General features: G+C 39.9%; 1 protein-coding gene across 1 annotated transcript in view; it reads right to left on the minus strand.

Moving 5' to 3' along the window:
* The window catches only part of LOC144449064 (septin-5-like), a 52754-nt gene extending 48697 nt beyond the window's left edge, over nt 1-4057 (minus strand). Inside the window, exons 1-2 of the mRNA XM_078139477.1 lie at nt 3932-4057; nt 3723-3748 (exon numbers count right to left, since the gene is read on the minus strand). Of these exons, the coding sequence (XP_077995603.1) occupies nt 3723-3748; nt 3932-4013 (108 nt within the window). The 5' untranslated portion in view covers nt 4014-4057. The remainder of the gene's footprint in view (nt 1-3722; nt 3749-3931) is intronic.
* Nucleotides 4058-26318: the final 22261 nt, after the last annotated feature.

The raw sequence follows: 26318 nt of genomic DNA on the forward strand, positions 1-26318 counted from the left end.
TGTATTGATAATTTATTTTAGTGATAAGATTTTATTTAAAAAATGTTAATTATCCATGTAAATCTACAAAAATCATGTAAATACTCGTATGTCTTGTGTTTTCTGGTAAGCTTTGACATGCCTGTCATGGCCAAGTTTGTCAATATATTTTGAACAAAATCTGCAGAATAACACTTTCAGAAACATCTCACTAAGTTTCAGACTCATTGACCAAGTACTTTTTGAGATACAAGTTTTTGACCAAAATGAACATTTTTACACCTAATTTGCATATCACTCATGGCATCATTGTTTGCTTAATATTTCTTCGTCCATACATCCCTAGATGCATTCCCATTAAATTTCAGCCCAATCTGCTCAGTGGTTTTGGAATTATAGATGAACAATTCTTAGTAAAAACACCCTGAAAAATGTTTCACCCAAATTTCAGCCCAATCTGCCCAGTAGTTTTTGAGTTTAAGTTTTTTGATCAAAAATCACATTTTTACCCAAATCACAAACCGGTGGTAAGATCATTTTGATTTGAACAGTTTCCCAACAAATATTATGGCAAGTGGTTCAGTGGCTTTTGACTTCACACACACACACACACACACACACACACACACACACACACACACACACACACATACACACACATCCAGACAGACACAGACAGACAGACAGACAGACAGACAGACAGATACTTTGCCATGCCTATAACACTACTAAATCTTATCAGTTCAGTTGTGCTAAAACCATTTGAATGGAAATCTTCTTGTAAGTAAACTAAAGTAAATAGGAAAATTAAGTAGTTTTTTAATGGAACAGCTTTATTTCAAGTTTTTGTAATCAATTTGGGAATACTGTCATCTGACACAATGTTCTTCATAATATCTAAAGACACAAGTCATTGAGAATGACATACTCCCCGCTATGATTGGGTTTTAAGGAATTATCACTACTCTGATCACGCAACAAAACTTGTGAACCTAAATCAAACAGACTTAGATATGTTGTGTCTGCTTGTTGGACATGGAACATGCCAACAACAATAAAGGATTGGTCGGGTATGGGGGATCATATCACGATGTAAATGGATATGCACATGTATGTCATAGAACACTGTCCTAATACAAACTTTGAATGAGATCTGTTCAAGCATGTCTGAGTTATGGCTTTGGACATGAAAATTCACAAACAAAATGGCTGCCAGGCGACCATATTGGATCATATCATGACAACAATGAATATGCACATATATGCCATAGAACACTGTCCTAATGCCAACTTTGAATGAGATCTGTTCAAGCATGTCTGAGTTATGGCTTTAGACAGGGAAAATTTGCAAACAAAATGGCTGCTAGGCGGCCATATTGGATCGTATCATGAAACAAATTGACGTGCATATGTATGCCATTGTATGTTGCCCCTGTACCAAGTTTGAAAAAAATCGGTCCAGGCATCTCCAAGAAACGGCTGCGGATGGACGGACGGACGGACGGACGCACGCACGCACGCACGCACGCACGCACGGACACACGGACGCACGGACAGACGGAACCCAATCCATAAGTCCCCGTCCCGGACTTCGTCCGGCGGGACTAAAAATAACAAATAGCTTTATAGCCGACGACTTAAAACAACAAAAGCAAGATGATTTCATTAGTTCTTTTCATTTTCAGGGCTTTGGGCTGTATAGAATGTAAGAGCAGTAGCTTTCATAACTACGTGTAATGTACGTGATTTGTTTATAAACGTCTGTTAATTCAGACCGTAAAGTGACTAATGGGTTGAAATGAATAATTTACATATGAAAATATTGTTGATGACGACATGCATAGCTACAAGCCTAACGCTTCATCGTACCGTCACAAGCAAGATTATTGTTTTGAAGCGAAAGTCAGGCAGGAATGCTCACAATTTATGGCATGTACGCTAATTGATATTATCCATGTCAGACTCTAATGATAAACTATCCCAAATAACATGACATAAAATGCAAGGTCATTATCAATGAAGACTGCAAGCAGTGTTGTACTTCACAAGGATATCCTAAAGTTCCCCCGTGTCCCTCAATAAAAAACCCTCCCCGGGTCCGTCCATTATCACACACATAAACACTCCCCACACGCGCGCACACATACATACACACACACATACATACATACATACATACATACATACATACATACATACATACATACATACATACATACATACATACACACTCAGATCACCCACCCCGTGAAAATGAGTAGATGATAATTAGCATACACATGTCATGATAAATTCACTGCATCTATTTATAAATGAAATGAAATCAATAATTAATGGACGTTTAGGGAGCTTTCAGTAATTACATGGGGTGGGGAGTTAGGGGCGGGTCACTTTTTACAAATCGGCCCTTGGGGGGAGGGGGACATGTTTTAGAAAATGGAAATTAGGGAAGGGTCACATTTAACTTTGACTCAATTTTGTAATACTAAAGCATGACCACGCTGTGGCCATGGCATGATAGTCGGGATAATGTGGTGGAGTGGAGATGATGACCACGCTGTGGCCATGGCATGATAGTCGGGATAATGTGGTGGAGTGGAGATGATGACCACGCTGTGGCCATGGCATGATAGTCGGGATAATGTGGTGGAGTGGAGATGATGACCACGCTGTGGCCATGGCATGATAGATGGGATAATGTGGTGGAGTGGAGATGATGACCACGCTGTGGTCATGGCATGATAGTCGGGATAATGTGGTGGAGTGGAGATGATGACCACGCTGTGGCCATGGCATGATAGTCGGGATAATGTGGTGGAGTGGAGATGCTGACCTCAGTCCCGAGGTGGTCAGTCGTGCTCTCATCTAGTCTTCGGGAGTTCTGGCTCAGCCAATGACATCCAAACGCAGGAATTGATTTAATACAAACATAAACTCACTGCGGTGGTAATAGTGGAAATCAATAATGCCTTTAACATTACCAGTGTAGTGTGACCTTCTCTGCTGAAAAAAATCCTGCGATTCGAACCCAGGACTTCCTTACTACTAACTTGAACTCTAACAACAACGGCCAGGGAGGCAGCGTTAAGAATGTTTTTTTTTTCATTGATATATTTGAACAGGCGGAGGGTTATATTTTAGAACAAGGAAACTGAGGGAGGATCATTTTTTAGTCCATCGGACTAGAAGGAGGGTCACATTTTACGTCACAGACATGGACTTGATTTCCCTTGCCCCCCCCCCTTGTAATTACTGAAGGCTTCCTTATAGTAGTGTTGTGGAATCAACCTCTGCCCGTGTGATATCATTTCACGTGTGTATACATTTTCTGAAATGTATCAGTCTGACGTGTGTGTATGTTTCAGATGTAGTCCATTGAAATAGGTACACGTACGTATTTGGGTCAAACCGTTATATATATACATATACTCAGACCACTATAGAGCAGATAATTATTGTGGGGGTAGTGTTCGTCATTCTCATATGAGCACCATACGAAATATCAGAAAAATGGCCCACATTGCATTGGATATAAAATAAGAAGGAGAACACTTGTTATAGACACTCAAAGACAACGCTTCAGTTGTGTTTGTGTTTTGGCTAGGCAAAATATCAAAGGCATTGATCACGTGACTTAGTGAATTGTATATGCAGGTTGATTTTAATAGGGGCCAAAGACAAGGTTGTAAACATATAAATTAAAACACCATACGATGAAAACAAACAGGAAAAATGAAATTTACCTCTTTTTCAGCATTTCTGTCGTATCCTACAGATGGTTCGGTGATAATAGTGAATTGTACCAATAACAAAGAGAACAAAGGAGAGAAAAAACACACGTCATTTGAATGCATCATACAACACACAACGGTAACAAAGCATGTGATGTTACTCACCCAGTAGTAGAGATATTACCAGAAAAAATTATAATAATTGTCTTCGTTTCACTCACCGTTTCTTGTGTATCCTGAAAATTTTGGCGATCCGCTGTTTCGGCTGAGTCTCCCACTGCTATACGAAGACCATGAATTCATGATGAAAGAATGTAGACAACGGGATTGTGATATTACAGTGGCAGTGTTTAGGTTCTCAGACTACGCCGCGCCGATTAATAATCAATCACTCTAATACCATTAGCACAGCGCCACCACTTTCTTTCTCGCTATGAATTCCCGGATTTAACGAATGCAGAGCAAAGTTGTGAAATCGTGTTTTGAAAAGTAGAGGATTTCAACAGTGGTCGTTGTACATTAACTGCATATCGTTTGTTGCACGTCCACGGTTTCCGTACCTATTGTTTTCAGTACAATGTGTCTACTTATAGGGAGCCTTCAGTAAGTACGGGGGGGGGGGGTTAGGGTATGTCTGAGTTGTAAAATGTGACCCTCCCCTACTCCTTTTTCTAAAATGTGACCCTCCCCCAATCCCAAGTTCTAAAATCCGAACCCCCATCTCAAAATGACAAATTCAATCACAGATTTTTTACCAAAAAGACACATTTTAGCCCTAATTTGCATATCAATAATATATATCGTCATGGACAATTCTTAAACTAAAGACCTCTAAGGGACCGGTCAGTTTCTTCGGCCTGGGGGGGGGGGGGCGGTGGATTGGTAGGGGGGTCACTCTGTTTTTGAAATTGGCAGTAGGGGGGGGTCATGCTGTTTTGAAAATTGTGGATAGGGGGGGTCATTGTGTTTTAGATTGTGATGGAAGAAAAAAATCCTTTCTATAATGGCATATAGCCTTGTCTGAAATGTGGTACATGTCAATATTTGTTCTTGTCCCTGTTTCTTACATGAATTCTTTAACATTACTTATTAGTTCAAACCTAACTATACATATTCATATACATGTACCGGTATTACCTACCTACCACACTAGTTACAGAACATGTCATGTAAATGCTTGGCTGTTTCACAATCAATGCTTCGCTTATATTGCAGTTTGGGGCAAAAGTGAACTTGAAGGTTTCGTAATGGTAATTTTCATAGATAGTTTATAAATGAAGTTAATCTAAATTGTTCTACTCGTCATGCTATTGACACTACAAATCACCACATCTCATCAGATTCCAGTTACTATTATACACTAGGTATGACCACCTAAAGTTCTCTAACATACCGGTGACTTTATTATACATGCAATATTAATGCCCCTATATACTAATGTTACGTGTCCATTTTATGTGATATGAGAAACTCATTTAAAAACGTTTTGCGTTAGCTTTTCGAAGCTTGGAAATAATACCTCAAAGGTTATGAATAACCTAAACATTGCCTTAGTATCTGAAGCAAAATACTCCAGATCTGCCAGGGGAAAAACCCCAAGGACTCCCTCACCCCAGAGGTCACTCATACATTCAACCAACAATCAGATGCACCAACAACCTTTTTACTGTCATAATGGTATTAAACTTTTCTTAAATATTTTCACCCTATTCTAATTTGATATGATATTGTCTTTTCAAGATCTGAAACGTTTGCCAAGATAGTCTAAAATTGCCTTAAACTCCAAATCTCCCCTACCAATGATACTACCATTATAGATGTGCTGACCTTTACTACATGTATATAATGATGCCATTTAAACTTTTTAAGAACATATTTCAACCCTTAGTGTAAGTTATAAAGAATAGTGTCTAATACTTGCTGTCTTGTAAAGCATGGATTAAGTTATTGCTTGAAAGGGTCTGAATAGCCTAAATATTGGCTTTAAGAGTAAAAATCCTCCAGGGTTTCTAGAGGGAGACCCCTCAGACCCCCCACATGAGGTGGACATATCCCAATCTCAAGCTCTTCCCCTCTTACTGTCGAGATGCTATCTAAGTATATTTCAAAAGTATTTCAACCCTATGTAGTTGCTTTTAACATGTTGGTGTTGTCTTGTAAGGCTTGGAAATTATTGTCTGAAAGGGTCTGAATAGTCTCAAAATTGACTTTTCAGAGTTAAAAACCTCCAGGGCTTCTAGGGGGAGACCCCCTAGGACCCCCCCCCCCACATGAGGTGTACACATCCTACTCTCAAGATCTTCCCCCTACCTCTTACTGTCAAGATCCTATCAAACTATATTTCAAAAATATTTCAACCTTATGTAGTTGCATTTTACATGTTGGTGCTGTCTTGTAAAGCTTGGAAATTATTTTCTGAAAATGTCTGAATAGTCTCAAAATTGACTTTTCAGAGTTAAAAACCTCCTGGGCTTCTAGGGGGAGACCCCCTAGGACCCCCATAAGAGATGTACATATTCCCTTCTCAAGCTTTCCTACCTTTCACAGCAAAGATGCTATTAAACTCCTTTTCAAATATATTTACCCTGTGTAGTCAATAATTATAAATATGATAGTGCTAACCCAGGATCTTATAAAGTAAATGCAAGACAGTCAAGCAGTCCACACTGAGTCACGATAAAAAAATACCTGTCATGCGAATATTATATATGGGGGGGGGGTCATCATGTTTTAGAATTAAGTGATAGGGGGGGTCAGCCTGTTTTTGGTTTTACAGATAGGGGGGTCAGTGACTTTTTGTCGGCCCGATTTAAGAATCCACCGCCCCCCCCCCCCAGGCTGGAGAAACTGACCGGTCCCTAAGAACGCTCCCACCAAATTTCAGTCACTCACATCTCTGATGATGCGATCATTTTCGTTTGAACCATTTCCCATCTACACGCCCTAGTCCCAACCAAATACCAAGGCAATATTTGACTGATGTTTGCCGTTGCTAGGCGGTCTCGGGAGATCGATCGAGATCTCGCCACTTATGGCCGGCATATCCCTTATTGCCGTAAACAACTTTTGTTGTCGCACCTTGGGAATAAAAATCTTACCTTCCGCTAAGTTAATGCCTAACCGTAGTATTTCGTTTACTGGCACTCGGCACCCAGACACTCGTTTCTCTAGATCGCTTTTCACTGCTAGTGCTGAGTTTAAAATTCGGGTTCACTAGTTACGAAAAGAAGGTGCCAATAAACGAAATACTATTGCGATGACGTATGTACTTTTCAGGTGTAGGCTACGATTAAAGTAAGTAATCAAACTGCATGAAACGCGATGTACGTGAAGCTATTAGTTAAGTCGAAGTAAGGTCGTTTATTCTGGATTCCATTTCAAATTTACGTTGGTTTCAACCTAGATGAGTTTGATTTCATTGTCAAAATTTTAGGAGATGTCTTTTGCAACGACAATCTCCTCGTTAACACAGAACTACTTCAAGATATCATCTTAAAGTTTATGCATATGTGCCTGGACATTTAGAAACGAACCCTACGCCATGTTTATTTGAAAATTTGAAACATGAATATTGCAATTAGTTTTCTGTAATTATTTATACTTTTCCTCTTTGATCTGATTTGATAGTTTTTTGCTTTATTGTTGTGTAACTCTTCTCTTTTTTGAGGAGGAATAAAGGAACAACAACAACAACAACAACAACAACAACAACAACAACTACGCACTCACTCACTCACTCACTCACTCACTCACTCACCTATTATTTGTTTGTTTGTTTGTCATTGTTTTGATCCCGCAAACTACAGGGGCATCACACTGCTACCGACTCAAACTACAGGGGCATCACACTGCTACCGACTCAAACTACAGGGGCATCACACTGCTACCGACTCAAACTACAGGGGCATCACACTGCTACCGACTCTGCAAAAACTCTTTGAAATGTGCATTTCGCATCGCCTACAACCATGGCTCTGTGACAAAAATTTACCACATCCCCTACAAGCCGGCTATCAACCTGGTCAGAGTAATATCACCACAGCATTCTGCATTCAAGAGACAATTCTTCATCACGTTGAAAGAGGTAGCAAGGTATTTATGTGCAGTCTTGACGTTCAAAAAGCTTTTGACTCGATTTGGTGGAATGGTTTATTTCACAAACTGTACACTTTGGGCATCAACGCAAAACTTTGGAGATTATTGAAAAACATGTTTCACGGACAAAAATGTCAAATCGCCATAGACACGTATACGTCTGAGGAATATCGACTATTTCAAGGTGTACGACAAGGAAGTATCCTTTCTACAACTCTATTCCTAATTTATGCAAATGACCTCCTCGTTGAACTCGAGAACAGTAGATTCGGATGTTACATCGATTCGCTATTTCTTGGTGCGCCTGCGTTAGCAGATAACATCTCAATATTAGCACCAACTCGCTCTACATGTCAAAAAATGTTGAATATTGTATGCAATTACTGCTCGACATGGAGACTGAAGCTCTCAGCCACAAAATGTAGATTACTCGTTTTCGGTGAAACAACACGAGAACGTGAACGCTCGCGCCAACATCGAAACTTGTCTCTGAACAACTGTCCTCTCACTGAAGTAGATTCAATTACAATCGTCGGCATGCAATTTACAAATAATTTATCGTCGATGGAACGTACACTCTCTGTTTGTAAGAAAGCCAGGTGTCTGATAAATTCGTTACGCAGTGTTGGTATTGGACCTTACGGTCTCAATCCAATCGTCAGTACAGAAGTTTGGAGACGCATGTGTCTTCCTGCAGCCTTTCATACTTGAGAACTTTGGACTCCCAATGAAACTGAACTTCTAATGCTTGAACGTTGTCAGAGATATGCTGCCAAAACCATTCAAGGTTTTCCCTCCAAAACTCCGAGTGATCTAGCTCTAAGCGCAGTAGGTTTGATACAAATTGAGGCAAACATTGACAATTGTAAATTGCGGTTTTTTTGGAACTCTATGTAACTGTGTTAATTTCTCAGTCAGAAAACATGTATTCTTAGTCTTACAACGACTTTTTGAATTTAAGTTTTCATCTGTAAAGAAACGTTTAGGCTTTATAACTGATATTTTGAATATTCTTTTGAAATACGGCTTACTTTGCTTCTTAGACGAGTTCTGTGCAACTGGTTATTTTCCGCCTAAATTCCTTTGGGAAATTATTGTAAAAGATGCTATATATAAGAAAGAGTGCAATCTTTGGAGAGATAGAATTGCAACTAGAGACGAACTACAGCTCTTCTCTCAGTTACATAAACATATGTTGCCGTTTCATTTATATTCCTACTCACGCAAATTCCCTAAATATAAGTCAACTGTCTACAAAATCATGAAAGTTCTTGCCACTCCATGCAATATAAAATGCTCCAAATGTGAAGACGTTGCTGATAACCTTATGATTCATCTAACAACGTCATGTCGCCATATTTCCACTGCTAGAGACTATTTCTGGACAAGTCTCTTCAATGAACTCAATGTAGACTTTTCTGTGGCTTTATTCAACCTAGATGAGTTTGATTTCATTGTCAAAATTTTAGGAGATGTCTTTTGCAACGACAATCTCCTCGTTAACACAGAACTACTTCAAGATATCATCTTAAATTTTATGCATATGTGCCTGGACATTTAGAAACGAACCCTACGCCATGTTTATTTGAAACATGAATATTGCAATTAGTTTTCTGTAATTATTTATACTTTTCCTCTCTGATCTGATTTGATAGTTTTTTGCTTTATTGTTGTGTAACTCTTCTCTTTTTTGAGGAGGAATAAAGGAACAACAACAACAACAACAACAACAACAACAACAACAACAACTCACTCACTCACTCACTCACTCACTCACTCACTCACTCACTCACTCACTCACTCACTCACTCACTCACTCACTCACTCACTCACTCACTCACTCACTCACTCACTCACTCACTCACTAACTCACTCACTCACTCACTCACCTATTATTTGTTTGTTTGTTTGTCATTGGTGCGTATCGTGTTTTTCGCCCACAGCTTGAATTTCAAGACAGGCGTGAAATCACCGATGCTGTAAGGCTGCTTTCACAAAAACTTGTTGGGGGGGGGGGGGTCGGGAGATTTTAGGGGGGGGGACTTGAAAATATATGGATAGTGTGTGGGGGGGGGGTACCTGAAAAAATGTTATGGGTTGTAGGGGGGGGGGTACCTGAAAATAAATTGACATCATGACTTTTCAAACATGGGAAAATAAGCTTTTAAAATGTTGGTCTTCCTTTTTCAACAACAACAACAACAACAACAACAACAACAACAACAACAACAACAACAACAGCAACAAAACAGTTGCTCACAAGTTAGTAAAATGAAAAACAAAAACAGTCAAAATCTAATTTTAATTTTAATAAACTGTTAATGTAATGATAAATTGAAATGGGCGAATTGAGTGGTACAGATTGTTTTTCACCCCTTGGGTAGTGCATCTATCACCACTTGGGTAGTGCATCTATCACAGCTTGGGTGGTGCATCTATCACAGCTTGGGTGGTGCATCTATCACAGCTTGGGTGGTGCATCTATCACAGCTTGGGTGGTGCATCTATCACCGCTTGGGTGGTGCATCTATCACAGCTTGGGTGGTGCATCTATCACAGCTTGGGTGGTGCATCTATCACAGCTTGGGTGGTGCATCTATCACCGCTTGGGTGGTGCATCTATCACCGCTTGGGTGGTGCATCTATCACCCCTTGGGTGGTGCATCTATCACCGCTTGGGTGGTGCATCTATCACCCCTTGGGTGGTGCATCTATCACCGCTTGGGTGGTGCATCTATCACCCCTTGGGTGGTGCATCTATCACCTCTTGGGTGGTGCATCTATCACCGCTTGGGTGGTGCATCTATCACCGCTTGGGTGGTGCATCTATCACAGCTTGGGTGGTGCATCTATCACCGCTTGGGTGGTGCATCTATCACAGCTTGGGTGGTGCATCTATCACAGCTTGGGTGGTGCATCTATCACCGCTTGGGTGGTGCATCTATCACCCCTTGGGTGGTGCATCTATCACCGCTTGGGTGGTGCATCTATCACCCCTTGGGTGGTGCATCTATCACCGCTTGGGTGGTGCATCTATCACCCCTTGGGTGGTGCATCTATCACCCCTTGGGTGGTGCATCTATCACCCCTTGGGTGGTGCATCTATCACCGCTTGGGTGGTGCATCTATCACCCCTTGGGTAGTGCATCTATCACCGCTTGGGTGGTGCATCTATCACCCCTTGGGTGGTGCATCTATCACAGCTTGGGTGGTGCATCTATCACCCCTTGGGTGGTGCATCTATCACCTCTTGGGTGGTGCATCTATCACCGCTTGGGTGGTGCATATATCACCCCTTGGGTAGTGCATCTATCACCGCTTGGGTGGTGCATCTATCACCCCTTGGGTGGTGCATCTATCACAGCTTGGGTGGTGCATCTATCACCCCTTGGGTGGTGCATCTATCACCTCTTGGGTGGTGCATCTATCACCGCTTGGGTGGTGCATATATCACCCCTTGGGTGGTGCATCTATCACCCCTTGGGTGGTGCATCTATCACCCCTTGGGTGGTGCATCTATCACCTCTTGGGTGGTGCATCTATCACAGCTTGGGTGGTGCATATATCACCCCTTGGGTGGTGCATCTATCACAGCTTGGGTGGTGCATCTATCACCCCTTGGGTGGTGCATCTATCACCGCTTGGGTGGTGCATCTATCACCCCTTGGGTAGTGCATCTATCACCGCTTGGGTGGTGCATCTATCACCGTATACTTCACTGGAAACTTCATTCATTTGAAGCAACACTATGTTAAAACATTAAAGCGACCCACCTTCATCTTGGTCGATAAACAAGGCAACTGGACTTCAACAGCAACAACGCAATGAAGTGACGTCATTGAAAGTTTTGGGTGAGAATGACAGCTTGACTGATAGTATAGTGCGTGTAGTATGTGTGCATCTTTTCTTTCGTTTGTAACAAATAGCAATAATGTAAGCTTTGATTTCTACTTGAGTGCGACCTAGCCATGCTATTATTGTTTCCTCTATAACACTACTGATATGTGTAGTGAAAATACAATCTTCATGACATCCGCTACTTGAGTTTGAAAGTGGATGATCATATCACCACACACAAACAATAGCAAATGCATTCAATAACTTGTTTTACTACAATTGGATCCAAGCTGGCAATGAAGTTTACAAATCGAAATACTACACTTTTAACACAGTGTGACAGTAACTTCTACTTTAAGCCCATAACCACTGAGTACGTTTGTAGGCAATTGTTGAAACTCTGTATTGCTAAGGCCACTGGTATTGACAATATCAGCACGGTTACTAATTTATATCAACGACATAGCAAATTCTACCAACTCCTTCCAGTTTCGACTTTTCGCAGATGACACCAACTTATTCAAATATATCGAAGAAAACAAGATTAATCTTACCCACATAAATGTAGATTTTCAGAAGGTTTGTGACTGGTGTTGAGCGAACAAACTAACGGTCAATGTTGACTAATTACATGGTCATTAAAACACCCCGTACACCTGTGAACGTAGAGAGGGCAGTCTGGGAAGCGATGGAAGTGAATTTAATAACGTCTCCTAGGTCCTCGACAACGTATCTTGGAGTCTCTCTTGACATCAATTTTGACTGGAAGTACCACGTCCAAAAAATTGTCAAATATATTGCCCTAAAGGTCGGACTTATCTCACTACTCCGACACTTATATTCCGAAATCTATTCTTCTGTTATTGTACAACTCGCTAATTCTCACACATATAAGCTACTGTATCGAAATTTGGAGCAATACTTGCACTTCTTTCTTGGTACCAATATATTTACTACAAAAGAAATTTACACCTCTTATCACTTTTTCTGACTTTCGTGCCCACACTGACCCTTTATTCAAACAGCTACTATTTTGCCAATTCATAACTTTATGTATTTCACACCTGCCTCTTTACTTTTGATTTGTTACACAATCACTTTGCCCATGATGTAAACCACTATTTGGATACAATTTCACATTCCTATTCTACTCGTTCCTCTACACATCGCAATTTCTATGTACCCAAAGTTAACCTAACACAAAGTAAGCACAGTGTAAGATATGCAGCCACTCATCACTGGAATTTATTACCAACTTACCCAAGTCACATTAAAGACATCGCCGATAGGAACATATTCAAATCAACTTTAAAGGCTCACCCGAGTAATTCATAGAAAACACATGACATATATTTTTTTCTCTTATCAGTATAAATTTTATTAAGATTATTATGAGACATGTAAATATTTTGTACAATTATTGTATAATATTTGTGGATATCCTTTTCTTTCTTTTCTTACTTTTTGTTGCCCAGTTACACACTTGTATTTTTTTCCCTGTATATTTATTTTGTCAGGGTCACAGACTAGACTAGTTCAGATCGAATTATTCTGTGGTCCTCACCAGATATATTATCCAATCAACCTCCTTTTTGAAATGTACATAAACATGTTCTTCTGTTTTGTATCTGGTGAATAAACAATTCAATTCAATTCAATTCAACTTTAAATATGCACCTCTGTATATCATCATCATCATCATCATCATCATCATCATTAACATACATTTTTAATCTGTCTCTACAGACAGGACAGGTTCCTGCAGAGTGGAAACGATCTAGGGTTGTACCATTATTTAAGGGGATAGAACTGACGTTGGTAATTACCGACCAATATCTATCCTCCCTGTAGTTTCTAAGATATTGGAAAGAGCTGTCCATGATCAGCTGTACAGCTATCTAGATGAGAATGACATGGTGAATAGATGTCAGTCATGATTTAGGCCAGGTTACTCCACGGCATTAGCTCTTACTCATGTTACATATATTTCATTGAATAATATTGATCGTAAACAACTCACTGGTGTAATATTTCTAGATCTGAAGAAAGTATTTGATACAGTCGATCATGGACTGCTGCTTCAGAAACTACATCAAATTGGTATACAAGCAGTGCATTGGCATGGTTCCGTGCCTATCTAAAAGGTAGTACACATTATCAGAAAGCACGGGCATTTCTTGTGGGGTACCCCAAGGTTATTTTCTATTCAAGCAAATCGGCTGCCGATACTGAATTGACACTTATGGGTGGAAATAATACATGTCAAGGCCTGGCTTGACTCAAACAAGTTAAACATTGAATTAAGTAAAACCAAGATCATGCTTTTCGGTTCTTCTCAAAGACTAAAACTAAATCTTGTTTTGCAAATTCGTGTACAGGGAGACATAGTAGAGCGTAGCATTTTGCCAGTTCTGGTTGATTTCCGAATGTTGGGTTGTTGATTTCAGTGTCGTCAATGATGATATGGGGCAGTGGTGTCAGTGGTCGTCCATGTAACAGAAGAAAAGGTGTTAGAGGTGTATCATCATCGCTGTTCGTGTAGAGATTAGTAATAGGACAGTCGTTTAAACTTTAATTCTGTCTCAATTTCTAATTTGCATATTTATGACCCGGCCAAATTCTCTTGAACAAAATCAGATCTGGGTATTTCAAGACACCTTCACACTAAATGTCAGCACAATAGACCCATTAGTTTTGGAGAAGAAGATTGAAATACAAAAAGTTGATGGATGGACGGACGACGGTCAAAGGTCAGACATCAACCTACCCATATAGCCCCGCTGCGGAGCTAAAAATCGAAATTTTATGCACAAAATGCTACAAGAATGCCAATTAACTCTAAATCTCTGAGTAAAATGTTTGACAATTTATAGCCTAGAATTTAATCTTCAACCCATAACATAAATAAATTCTCTGCTTTAGAAACTGCAACAAACGTTTTTACCAAAACACTGTGTATATGGCAACTTATAGGATAATTTAGGAATGAATAAAAATAATGCCTAATCCTAAAATCGTCAACTATGCAAATGTCTCATTATTGGGAGTTTACCAAAACCTAACCAGTTCTTTCCTTTCTCATACAAAGGAAGATATGTACAAAGTTTCATTTAAATTGACCCAGTCATTTTAGAGAAAATAATGACACAGCCAAACAGACAGACCTTTTCCATAACCTCCCATTACAGTGCGGTAAACATGATCACATGTATGTCTAACAACAAGAGTACACCCACAGCACCAGCCTGAGGCCTAATATTAATAAAATATACCACCAATGGCATTGTAGCACAACTGTACAGTTTTTAAAAACATTTATCTATATGCTAGTCCATGCTAACAATAGGTGTTCATTTGCTGAATGACTATCCAGTTGCCTATCCAACCATGTTGCTATTTTTGTGATATACGCGATCATTTGGCTGTTGTTATGGGTGTAGTCATGTTGCTAGATATATTTGCATACATTTTTGAATGTTTTTGTTCAATTATGTATGAATTCCTGATATTATCTTTGCAATATATGTGATCATTTGGCTGTTGCTATGGGCGTGGTCTTGTTGCTTGGCACATTTGCATACATTTATTGAATGTTTATTCATTTGTCTTTCAATTCCTGTTATCTTTGCAATATACGTGATTAATTGACTGTTGCTATGGGCGTGGTCTTGTTGCTAGGCAAATTTACATACATTTTTTGAATGTTTATTCAATTGTCTTTCAATTTGTTATCTTTGCAATATACGTGATTATTTGGTTGTTGCTATGGGCGTGGTCTTGTTGCTAGGCAAATTTTCATACATTTTTGAATGTTTATTCAATTGTCTTAATCCCCATCGTTATCTTTGCAATATATGTGATCATTTGGCTGTTGCTATGGGCGTGGTCTTGTTGCTTGGTAAATTTGCATATATTTTTTCAATGTTAACTCACTTGCATACCAGATGAAGTTTTTATTTAACCAAAATATACTGCCATTTGGTTGTTGCTAAGGGCGTGGTCATGCTTGCTAGGGCCAATTTTGTCAAAATGTTTTGAAGAAAATCTGCAGAATAACACTTTAAGAAACATCTCAACAAGTTTCAGACTCACTGACCAAGTACTTTGTGATATAATCTTTTGACCAAAAATGAACATTTCTACACCTAATTTGCATATCACTCATGACATCATTGTATCCTTAATATTTCTTCATCTATACATCCCTAGATGCATTCAAATTAAATTTCAGCCCAATCTGCTCAGTAGTTTTGGAATTATTGATTTTTGACCAAAAAGACACATTTTTAGCCCTAATTTGCATATCACTAATGGGGCCATCATATCATGTACAATTCGTAGTATAAACACCCCGAAGTGTTTCACCCAAATTTCAGCCCAATCTGCCCAGTAGTTTTTAAGTTTAAGCTTTTTGACCAAAATCACATTTTTTGACCCGAATCACACACCGATGATAAGATCATTTTGATTTCCCAACTAGACACCCAAGGTAATGCACCCACAAAATATCATTGCAATTGGTCCAGTAGTTCTTGAGTTTAAGTCATTTACATAAGCACACAGACAGGCACCCTGGCCGGCGATCCCTATATCACTACTAAACCTCAGTTCAGTTGTGCTAAAAATGATTATAAGGGTGTTATGTAGAGCCCCTCTCTCTCTGTCTCTCTGTCCCTCTCTCTCTCTGCCCCCCCCCCCCACCCCACCCAAGAGAATTTATATCCAAAGCATGTCTCACAGAAAGACGAAATTTAAAACAGAAACTTAATATTGAAGACTTTTTTTGTGCTGCAAATAACTACAGATACAGTACATGATTCTACGGATTTACTTTCACATTTAGGACTACTTGAAAGGACTATGTTGCACCATCACATCACTGTGGAACTGTCACTGCCTTCACAGTAGTCACTGAGGTGCCTAAACTCAGTAATGCATAGCACTAACAGGCTCTGTTGAGTAATTGTCCCAAATTGCTTGAGTCATTTCCCATGTTGTGAGTCTAAATCCATCAAGGCTGTACACCACCCATCCGGGGTTTGTGTCGGTAGTCTATGTCCATCAAGGCTGTACAACACCCATCCTGGGTTTGTGTCGGTAGTCTAAATCCATCAAGGCTGTACAACACCCATCCTGGGTTTGTGTCGGTAGTCTATGTCCATCAAGGCTGTACAACTCCCATCCTGGGTTTGTGTCGGTAGTCTATGTCCATCAAGGCTGTACAACACCCATCCTGGGTTTGTGTCGGTAGTCTATGTCCATCAAGGCTGTACAACACCCATCCTGGCTTTGTGTCGGTAGTCTATGTCCATCAAGGCTGTACAACACCCATCCTGGGTTTGTGTCGATAGTCTATGTCCATTAAGACTGTACAACACCCATCCTGGGTTTGTGTCTGTAGTCTATGTCCATCAAGACTGTACAACACCCATCCTGGGTTTGTGTCGGTAGTCTATGTCCATCAAAACTGTACAACACCCATCCTGGGTTTGTGTCTGTAGTCTATGTCCATCAAGGCTGTACAACACCCATCCTGGGTTTGTGTCGGTAGTCTATGTCCATCAAGGCTGTACAACACCCATCCTGGGTTTGTGTCGGTAGGCTATGTCCATCAAGGCTGTACAACACCCATCCTGGGTTTGTGTCGGTAGTCTATGTCCATCAAGACTGTACAACACCCATCCTGGGTTTGTGTCGGTAGTCTATGTCCATCAAGGCTGTACAACACCCATCCTGGGTTTGTGTCGGTAGTCTATGTCCATCAAGACTGTACAACACCCATCCTGGGTTTGTGTCGGTAGTCTATGTCCATCAAGGCTGTACAACACCCATCCTGGGTTTGTGTCGGTAGTCTATGTCCATCAAGGCTGTACAACACCCATCCTGGGTTTGTGTCTGTAGTCTATGTCCATCAAGGCTGTACAACACCCATCCTGGGTTTGTGTCGGTAGTCTATGTCCATCAAGGCTGTACAACACCCATCCTGGGTTTGTGTCGGTAGTCTATGTCCATCAAGGCTGTACAACACCCATCCTGGGTTTGTGTCTGTAGTCTATGTCCATCAAGACTGTACAACACCCATCCTGGGTTTGTGTCAGTAGTCTATGTCCATCAAGACTGTACAACACCCATCCTGGGTTTGTGTCTGTAGTCTATGTCCATCAAGACTGTACAACACCCATCCTGGGTTTGTGTCAGTAGTCTATGTCCATCAAGGCTGTACAACACCCATCCTGGGTTTGTGTCAGTAGTCTATGTCCATCAAGGCTGTACAACACCCATCCTGGGTTTGTGTCGGTAGTCTATGTCCATCAAGGCTGTACAACACCCATCCTGGGTTTGTGTCGGTAGTCTATGTCCATCAAGGCTGTACAACACCCATCCTGGGTTTGTGTCGGTAGTCTATGTCCATCAAGGCTGTACAACACCCATCCTGGGTTTGTGTCGGTAGTCTATGTCCATCAAGACTGTACAACACCCATCCTTGGTTTGTGTCGATAGTCTATGTCCATCAAGGCTGTACAACACCCATCCTGGGTTTGTGTCTGTAGTCTATGTCCATCAAGGCTGTACAACACCCATCCTGGGTTTGTGTCAGTAGTCTATGTCCATCAAGGCTGTACAACACCCATCCTGGGTTTGTGTCGGTAGTCTATGTCCATCAAGACTGTACACCACCCATCCTGGGTTTGTGTCGGTAGTCTATGTCCATCAAGGCTGTACAACACCCATCCTGGGTTTGTGTCGGTAGTCTATGTCCATCAAGGCTGTACAACACCCATCCTGGGTTTGTGTCGGTAGTCTATGTCCATTAAGACTGTACAACACCCATCCTGGGTTTGTGTCGGTAGTCTATGTCCATTAAGACTGTACAACACCCATCCTGGGTTTGTGTCGGTAGTCTATGTCCATCAAGACTGTACAACACCCATCCTGGGTTTGTGTCGGTAGTCTATGTCCATCAAGGCTGTACAACACCCATCCTGGGTTTGTGTCGGTAGTCTATGTCCATCAAGGCTGTACAACACCCATCCTGGGTTTGTGTCGATAGTCTAAGTCCATCAAGGCTGTACAACACCCATCCTGGGTTTGTGTCGGTAGTCTATGTCCATTAAGACTGTACAACACCCATCCTGGGTTTGTGTCGGTAGTCTATGTCCATCAAGGCTGTACAACACCCATCCTGGGTTTGTGTCAGTAGTCTATGTCCATTAACACTGTACAACACCCATCCTGGGTTTGTGTCGGTAGTCTATGTCCATCAAGGCTGTACAACACCCATCCTGGGTTTGTGTCGATAGTCTAAGTCCATCAAGGCTGTACAACACCCATCCTGGGTTTGTGTCGGTAGTCTATGTCCATTAAGACTGTACAACACCCATCCTGGGTTTGTGTCGGTAGTCTATGTCCATCAAGGCTGTACAACACCCATCCTGGGTTTGTGTCAGTAGTCTATGTCCATTAAGACTGTACAACACCCATCCTGGGTTTGTGTCAGTAGTCTATGTCCATCAAGGCTGTACAACACCCATCCTGGGTTTGTGTCGATAGTCTAAGTCCATCAAGGCTGTACAACACCCATCCTGGGTTTGTGTCAGTAGTCTATGTCCATCAAGGCTGTACAACACCCATCCTGGGTTTGTGTCGATAGTCTATGTCCATCAAGGCTGTACAACACCCATCCTGGGTTTGTGTCAGTAGTCTATGTCCATCAAGGCTGTACAACACCCATCCTGGCTTTGTGTCGGTAGTCTATGTCCATCAAGGCTGTACAACACCCATCCTGGGTTTGTGTCGGTAGTCTATGTCCATCAAGGCTGTACAACACCCATCCTGGGTTTGTGTCTGTAGTCTATGTCCATCAAGGCTGTACAACACCCATCCTGGGTTTGTGTCGGTAGTCTATGTCCATCAAGGCTGTACAATTCCCATCCTGGGTTTGTGTCGGTAGTCTATGTCCATCAAGGCTGTACAACACCCATCCTGGGTTTGTGTCGGTAGTCTATGTCCATTAAGACTGTACACCACCCATCCTGGGTTTGTGTCGGTAGTCTATGTCCATCAAGGCTGTACAATTCCCATCCTGGGTTTGTGTCGGTAGTCTATGTCCATTAAGACTGTACACCACCCATCCTGGGTTTGTGTCGGTAGTCTATGTCCATCAAGGCTGTACAACACCCATCCTGGGTTTGTGTCGGTAGTCTATGTCCATCAAGGCTGTACAACTCCCATCCTGGGTTTGTGTCGGTAGTCTATGTCCATCAAGGCTGTACAACACCCATCCTGGGTTTGTGTCGGTAGTCTATGTCCATTAAGACTGTACACCACCCATCCTGGGTTTGTGTCGGTAGTCTATGTCCATCAAGGCTGTACAATTCCCATCCTGGGTTTGTGTCGGTAGTCTATGTCCATTAAGACTGTACACCACCCATCCTGGGTTTGTGTCGGTAGTCTATGTCCATCAAGACTGTACACCACCCATCCTGGGTTTGTGTCGGTAGTCTATGTCCATAAAGACTGTACACCCATCCTGGGTTTGTGTCTGTAGTCTATACAGGGTTCGTACACTTAAAGCAAAACAAAATTCCACGACTTTCCAGGGGTTTTTCGTCAGTTTTCGAGGGGTATTCGTATTGATTTTGGCCATTTTCCAGGGGTGTTGAGCAAAGTATATTTTTTGAATGACATCTAATTGTCTGATCGAGAAGAAATTAACAAGGGTTCTCATAATATGTGCATTGCCTTTCCAAAAAACAACATATACTTGTAAATGAATTACACTTTGAATAACTCTTGTAAAATGATCAGCAGACCAACTGAGTCTTTGTTTTCTGTTCAATATTGTATTAGTACATTATACTAGTAGTGTTACAGTTGAATGTCATTTTAGTTGTATTTGCAAATATTGTAATGCACATGTTATCTCAAGAGAGTTTTATACTGTATTGTTCCAGTTCAGTTTCCTAAATGTGTGCTAAAAGAAATCAAATTGGTCTAAATAACACTGAAAAAACTCTCAATGAAATGCATTGCCATGTATCCCGTTCTTGTTTGATGTAAATTAGTTCAATATAATGTCAAAAGAAAATAAATGTATGACTCAAAAATGCCAGCCACATTTCATCTAACAGAATAGGAGTCAAGTGATATATATTAGTGGTTATGATAATTAAGATGGCCCTATTATCATAGTAATTGTATATCTTAATGAACCTGGTAATACATTTAACTTGTAAGAGCCTGATTATTGGACTGGTTTTGAAGTTAGATTACAAAGGTGAATGCAGGATTTTAAACAAAGTCTCAGAATGTGTTTATTTAAATTTTTGATTTCCAAGTAGTAGCTCTCCTTCTAGATCTTGTGTATATAAACATGGCATTGTCATCATCATCATCATCATCATCATCATCATCATCATCATCATCAGACCCAATTTCTCCTTCAACTTCATCAGAGTTGGAACTAGCTGTATCATCATTCTCACTGTCACTGTCATCAGATGACAAATCATTCTCACTTTCTTTCGATTGATAATAGTGGCATCTTACAGCCTCAACTTTGTCTATTTTGTGCATTCCTGCCACAGCTGGAATTTCATAGTTGGAAAGGTCCTTATCAAGTTCTTTCACTTTCAATTTGGAAATGTCACCGTTTCTGACAATCGCATCCCAGTCATATTCATCAAATTTTTTTCAGCAGGTTGCTCCCTTTCATTCTTTTTCTTTCCCTCATAGAGGCAAGTGTTCTCTGTTGTTTTAAATGAAGGATTGCATAGTTTCTTGCTCACTTCGTCAAGTTTCTCAACATTTTTACTTGACACTAACCCTTTACTATACAGGTGTTTTAGTTGTGCACAGGGTTGGAAGTCATCTGGTGGTCTTTCACTACCATCATCTCTTGTTAATGGTGTTGAGAATACATCCATATAGTGTCAAAGTTTAGTTATTTATCGTTATATTTACAAGTAATAGTATATTCATGCAAAGTTGAAAAGTATGTGCAAAAAACTTATTTTACTTTTTCTCTGTTAACTCAGCTTGTGAGATATTGTCTTCTGTTTCACATGTAGCAGATGTTGCCAATATGCTAATTTTAGGAAATATTTAGAACGTGTTATTAAAAGTTTGTGTTGAAAATTATAGTCATATCTATAGGATGAAAAAATACCTTGCACAGAAGTTTTTGATACTTGTCAAGTATGTTTTAGTGCAGGTGCATCTTTCACATTTTGATGGCAGGCTGAGATGAACCTTTTCTAACTCTTTTTTTTTTTAACTTCCAAGAGCTGCAAATGTAAAATGTTGTCTGTCATTTAATACTAGTAAGAATTTACATGAAAAAGTTACATATCATTGTGATAACCACAAACCAAAACACAGTCATGTCACAAAGAATATTTTCAGTACAGTGTAAAGGTAATTTCACACATTAAATGAACCAGTGTACATGAAAGACACTGGTTTTTTCAGACAAAAAACAATCTGTACCACTCAATTCGCCCATTTCAATTTATCATTACATTAACAGTTTATTAAAAGAAAATTAAAATTTGACTGTTTTTGTTTTTCATTTCACTAACTTGTGAGCAACTGTTGTTTGTAGCTGTTGTTGTTGTTGTTGTTGTTGATCCTGCTACTCATGTACAAAGCTCTGAACAACACTGCTCATGTCTATATATCTGATCTAATCAACCTGAAAGTGTCATCCAGAGTTCTCCGATCAAACGACAAAATCCTACTTCATGTACCACGGAGTAACCGGAAGACCTATGGTGATCGTGCTTTCTCGCGTACCGCCCCCTTCGCTTGGAACAATGTCCCTCTAGAAGTGCGCCAGTCACCCAGCCTTGACGCATCAAGACTTATCTGTTTAGCAGAGCCTACTGACATCTCTATATATCCACACTTTTGTAAAGCGCCATTGAACATTGCTACGTAGTGGGGTTTGGCGCTATATAAATCTCTTTGATTGATTGATTGATTGATTGATTGATTGATTGTTGTTGAAAAAGGAAGACCAACATTTTAAAAGCTTATTTTCCCATGTTTGAAAAGTCATGATGTCAATTTATTTTCAGGTACCCCCCTACAACCCATAACATTTTTTCAGGTACCCCCCCCCCCCCCCCACACACACTATCCATATATTTTCAAGCCCCCCCCCCCCCCCCCCCCCCCCCTAAAATCTTCCGACCCCCCCAACAAGTTTTTGTGAAAGCAGCCTTACAGTATGTCGACTCGTGCGCCAAACTTGTAACAATTTCTAATCATGGTTGGTGATCGGGCTGGTGATGCTTTGATACTCGCTACAATGTTACGATAATCTTGCTAAGACCTACTGTTACCCCCGGGACTGTTACAATATTATGTCGCTGAAATGACGACTGGACTCGTATAATAGCAATACGCAAGATCGAAACAAACATAGCGGCGCATAGGCACGGTCTATGCCCAGGGTCTATAGGCAAAGTGTCTCGTGGAACGATCAGTTGACTGTCTGGGTTTAATCAGCGTGATTCACTGTGGTGGCGAAAGACTGAAAATATTTTCGCCATTTCAGATGTACGAGACTCAGTGTAGTGAATGATATGAATGGGTGGCTCAAGCACAGACATGTCGATCGTCAATATTAATCGATCACGATCATTTTCCAAGGTTTTCCACTCCAGGGGCTGGGAACATTTTTCCAGTGTTTTCCAGGACCGTGCGAACCCTGTCTATATCCATCAAGGCTGTACGACACTCATCCTGGGTTTGCGTCAGTCACACAAAATTGCCTGTCTCCCAGTGGGATTGAACCTTTTGACTGCCAGGCCGGAGATTTTATCGCTATGTCACAGGGACCAGGGACTAGATATGCACCACTAGGTAAGGGGCTTTGTGGCAAAGTATGCTAAAATATGAACATAAACTTGAAAAATAATCTGTATTAGGGGGGATATTATAAAGTTAGCTCATGTTTTATATACAATGAATTTCATCATATCTACAATCACTCAACACTTCCCTTGCAATTGAAAACAAAGAGACAAGGTTTCAACTATTTCAAGTTTGTATTTACAATAGAAAGTCTGAACTCAATACACTAAAGTCTGTGCCTTTTTCTGACATAACATGATTGACATAAAACCGAAAGCATAAAATACTGACAACTGTAGGAAAGAACACTTCCCATTTTGAATTCATTGTGTATAAATCCACCATGACATATATGCAATAAAATACTGGTTAAATTCAAATATAGTGAAAGAGAATGTTAAATTGTAAATGGAATATATTCACAGTTCTGGCTTCCTTTAGATGAGGTATAACTTATTACAAGATATCCTTACTGTACCAATTCATGGCTTAACTCTGGGCCTCCTTCTCCTACAACTACCCCTCTCTCTCCAAACCCTTACCAACTTAGGCAGCAAATTACTTACATGTCAAATCAGTATACATAATTACTTTCTTGGAAAACTACACATTACAAAATGAACTGCAACAGTTCTAATCTATGAATAAGAATAAAGGAATTGTAAACAGTACTGTGAAAAGGCACTTGTAGACATATGTTACAAACACCAAGTCAGCACTATATGTATGAAAAGTTCAGATTCATTTTATAAACAAATGCACACTCAAGTTTCAACTCTGGTGGCTCACTTCTCTGTAATCAAGCTTGTACAGCTCTATTTCTATGTTGTATTGCTTACATCATAGACAGTCTCCCTCCACTGTCTATGCTTACATGCAGGCTATTAAACGATATTTTTCACTTTGACATAAATGGTTTTTAAGTTGACCCTTGACCCTGTCTTTACATATAGGTGAGAATACCTGTAACAATGTCAAAATGGCTAGTCACACAAGTACAGGATTTGTAATATTGTTGTAGTTTCCATGACAACTATTCTACACTAATTTGACCAGTCATAAATGAAAACCTAATCCTGTAATTGATTTGTATTGATATAATATGACATAAACAGAGACACGCCAATAAAGAAAAATAACACAAATACACTTGGTGTAGATAATTATAATAAAATAATATATCTTGGATAGACAAGAGAAGCCAGCAGCAGTCAGCAGTAGCTCCCCCCTCCACCTCATTATATAAAAGCTACTAACTGCAGTAGCGACTCATTTCCTTTGACCCCCTCCCTCGACATATTATTAAACACAAGCCAGTAACAGCAACAACCCTTCTCTATTTCCTATTCTGCAAAAAATATATATACACCACTACTGAAGTATTTAACCCTCATCTTGTGAGATGACCAAGCTGTGTCAACTCAATCATCACTTGTTTGTTTCATATTTTATGTTTTTAATTTTTTAAAATTTTATTTCTGTTTGACTAACATAAAAAAGTCAACTCGGAATAGCAAGTTTTGGCATACAAATGAGGTATTTGTACAATGAAATGAACACATTATATCAAAGCAATCACTACCATGGTGAATGGTCTACAAGTGAAATTAATCAACTCTCTATATCTTACATTTTTCATTGTATTTAATTATCAATAAAGACTTATTTGTTCACCTATGACATGAGCTGTCATTTGACTTAATGAAAACTCTCCCATGTTATATATATTTTTCCTAGCATCCCTCACAACATAATCAACATGCATTCATACCAAAGTGACATGAATTACTGTGTGTGTGTGTATGTGCTTGTATGTGTCACTGTTTGTTTGTTTGTTCTACGAAAAGTAAGATAAAGACAGCGACAAATGTACATATTTGTTGTCAGCATGTAGAATACACTTGACCCCATCCACCACCCCCTTACAGGAACTTTCACAGTATTAAACTATCAATCTAAAATAGTGCCAATGGCGTTATAGCACAACTGTACAGTTTTTAAAAAATGTACCCACATGCTGATCCATGTTAGATATAGGTGTTCATTTGTTGAATGATTATCCAGTTGCCTATCCAGCCCTGTTATCTTCATAATATATGCTATCATTTGGCTGTTGCTATGAGTATGGTCTTGTTGCTAGGCATCTTTGTATACACTTTTTCAATGTTCACTTGTCTAAGAATCCCTGTTATCTTTGTGAAATACACCATCGTTTTGCTGTTGTTATGGGTGCGGTCATGGTTGCTAAGTACATTTGCATACCTTTTTTTGAATGTTACTCACTTGCCTACCAGATGATGTTATTTTAATTTTAGCAAAATATATTGGCATTTGGTTGTTGCTAAGGGCATGGTCATGGCTGCTAGGGCCAGTTGTATATCAAAATGTTTGAGATATAAGTTTTTAACCAAAATTTACATTTTTACACCTAATTTGGATATCGCTGTTGGGATCTATACACTCCCAAATACATATCTATTAAATTTCAGCAAAATCTACTCAGTACTTATGGAATTAAAGATTAACCAAAAAGACACATTTTTAACCATAATTTGCATATTACTAATGGAATCATTATGTCATGAACAAATCTTAATCTACAAACCCCTAAGAACATTCCCACCATATTTCAGACCAACCTGCCTTCTAGTTTTTATGTTCACCAAAAATGACAATTTTTTACCCAAATCACACATCTGTGATACAATCATTTTGCTTTGAACAATTTCCCAACTAGACTCCAAAAGTAATGTCCCCATAAAATACCAAGGCAACTGGTCTGGCAGTTTTTAATTCGTACACACACACACACACACA

The sequence above is a fragment of the Glandiceps talaboti genome, chromosome 18 (assembly GCF_964340395.1).
Source record: "Glandiceps talaboti chromosome 18, keGlaTala1.1, whole genome shotgun sequence".
In the NCBI taxonomy this organism is placed as follows: Eukaryota; Metazoa; Hemichordata; class Enteropneusta; family Spengelidae; genus Glandiceps; species Glandiceps talaboti.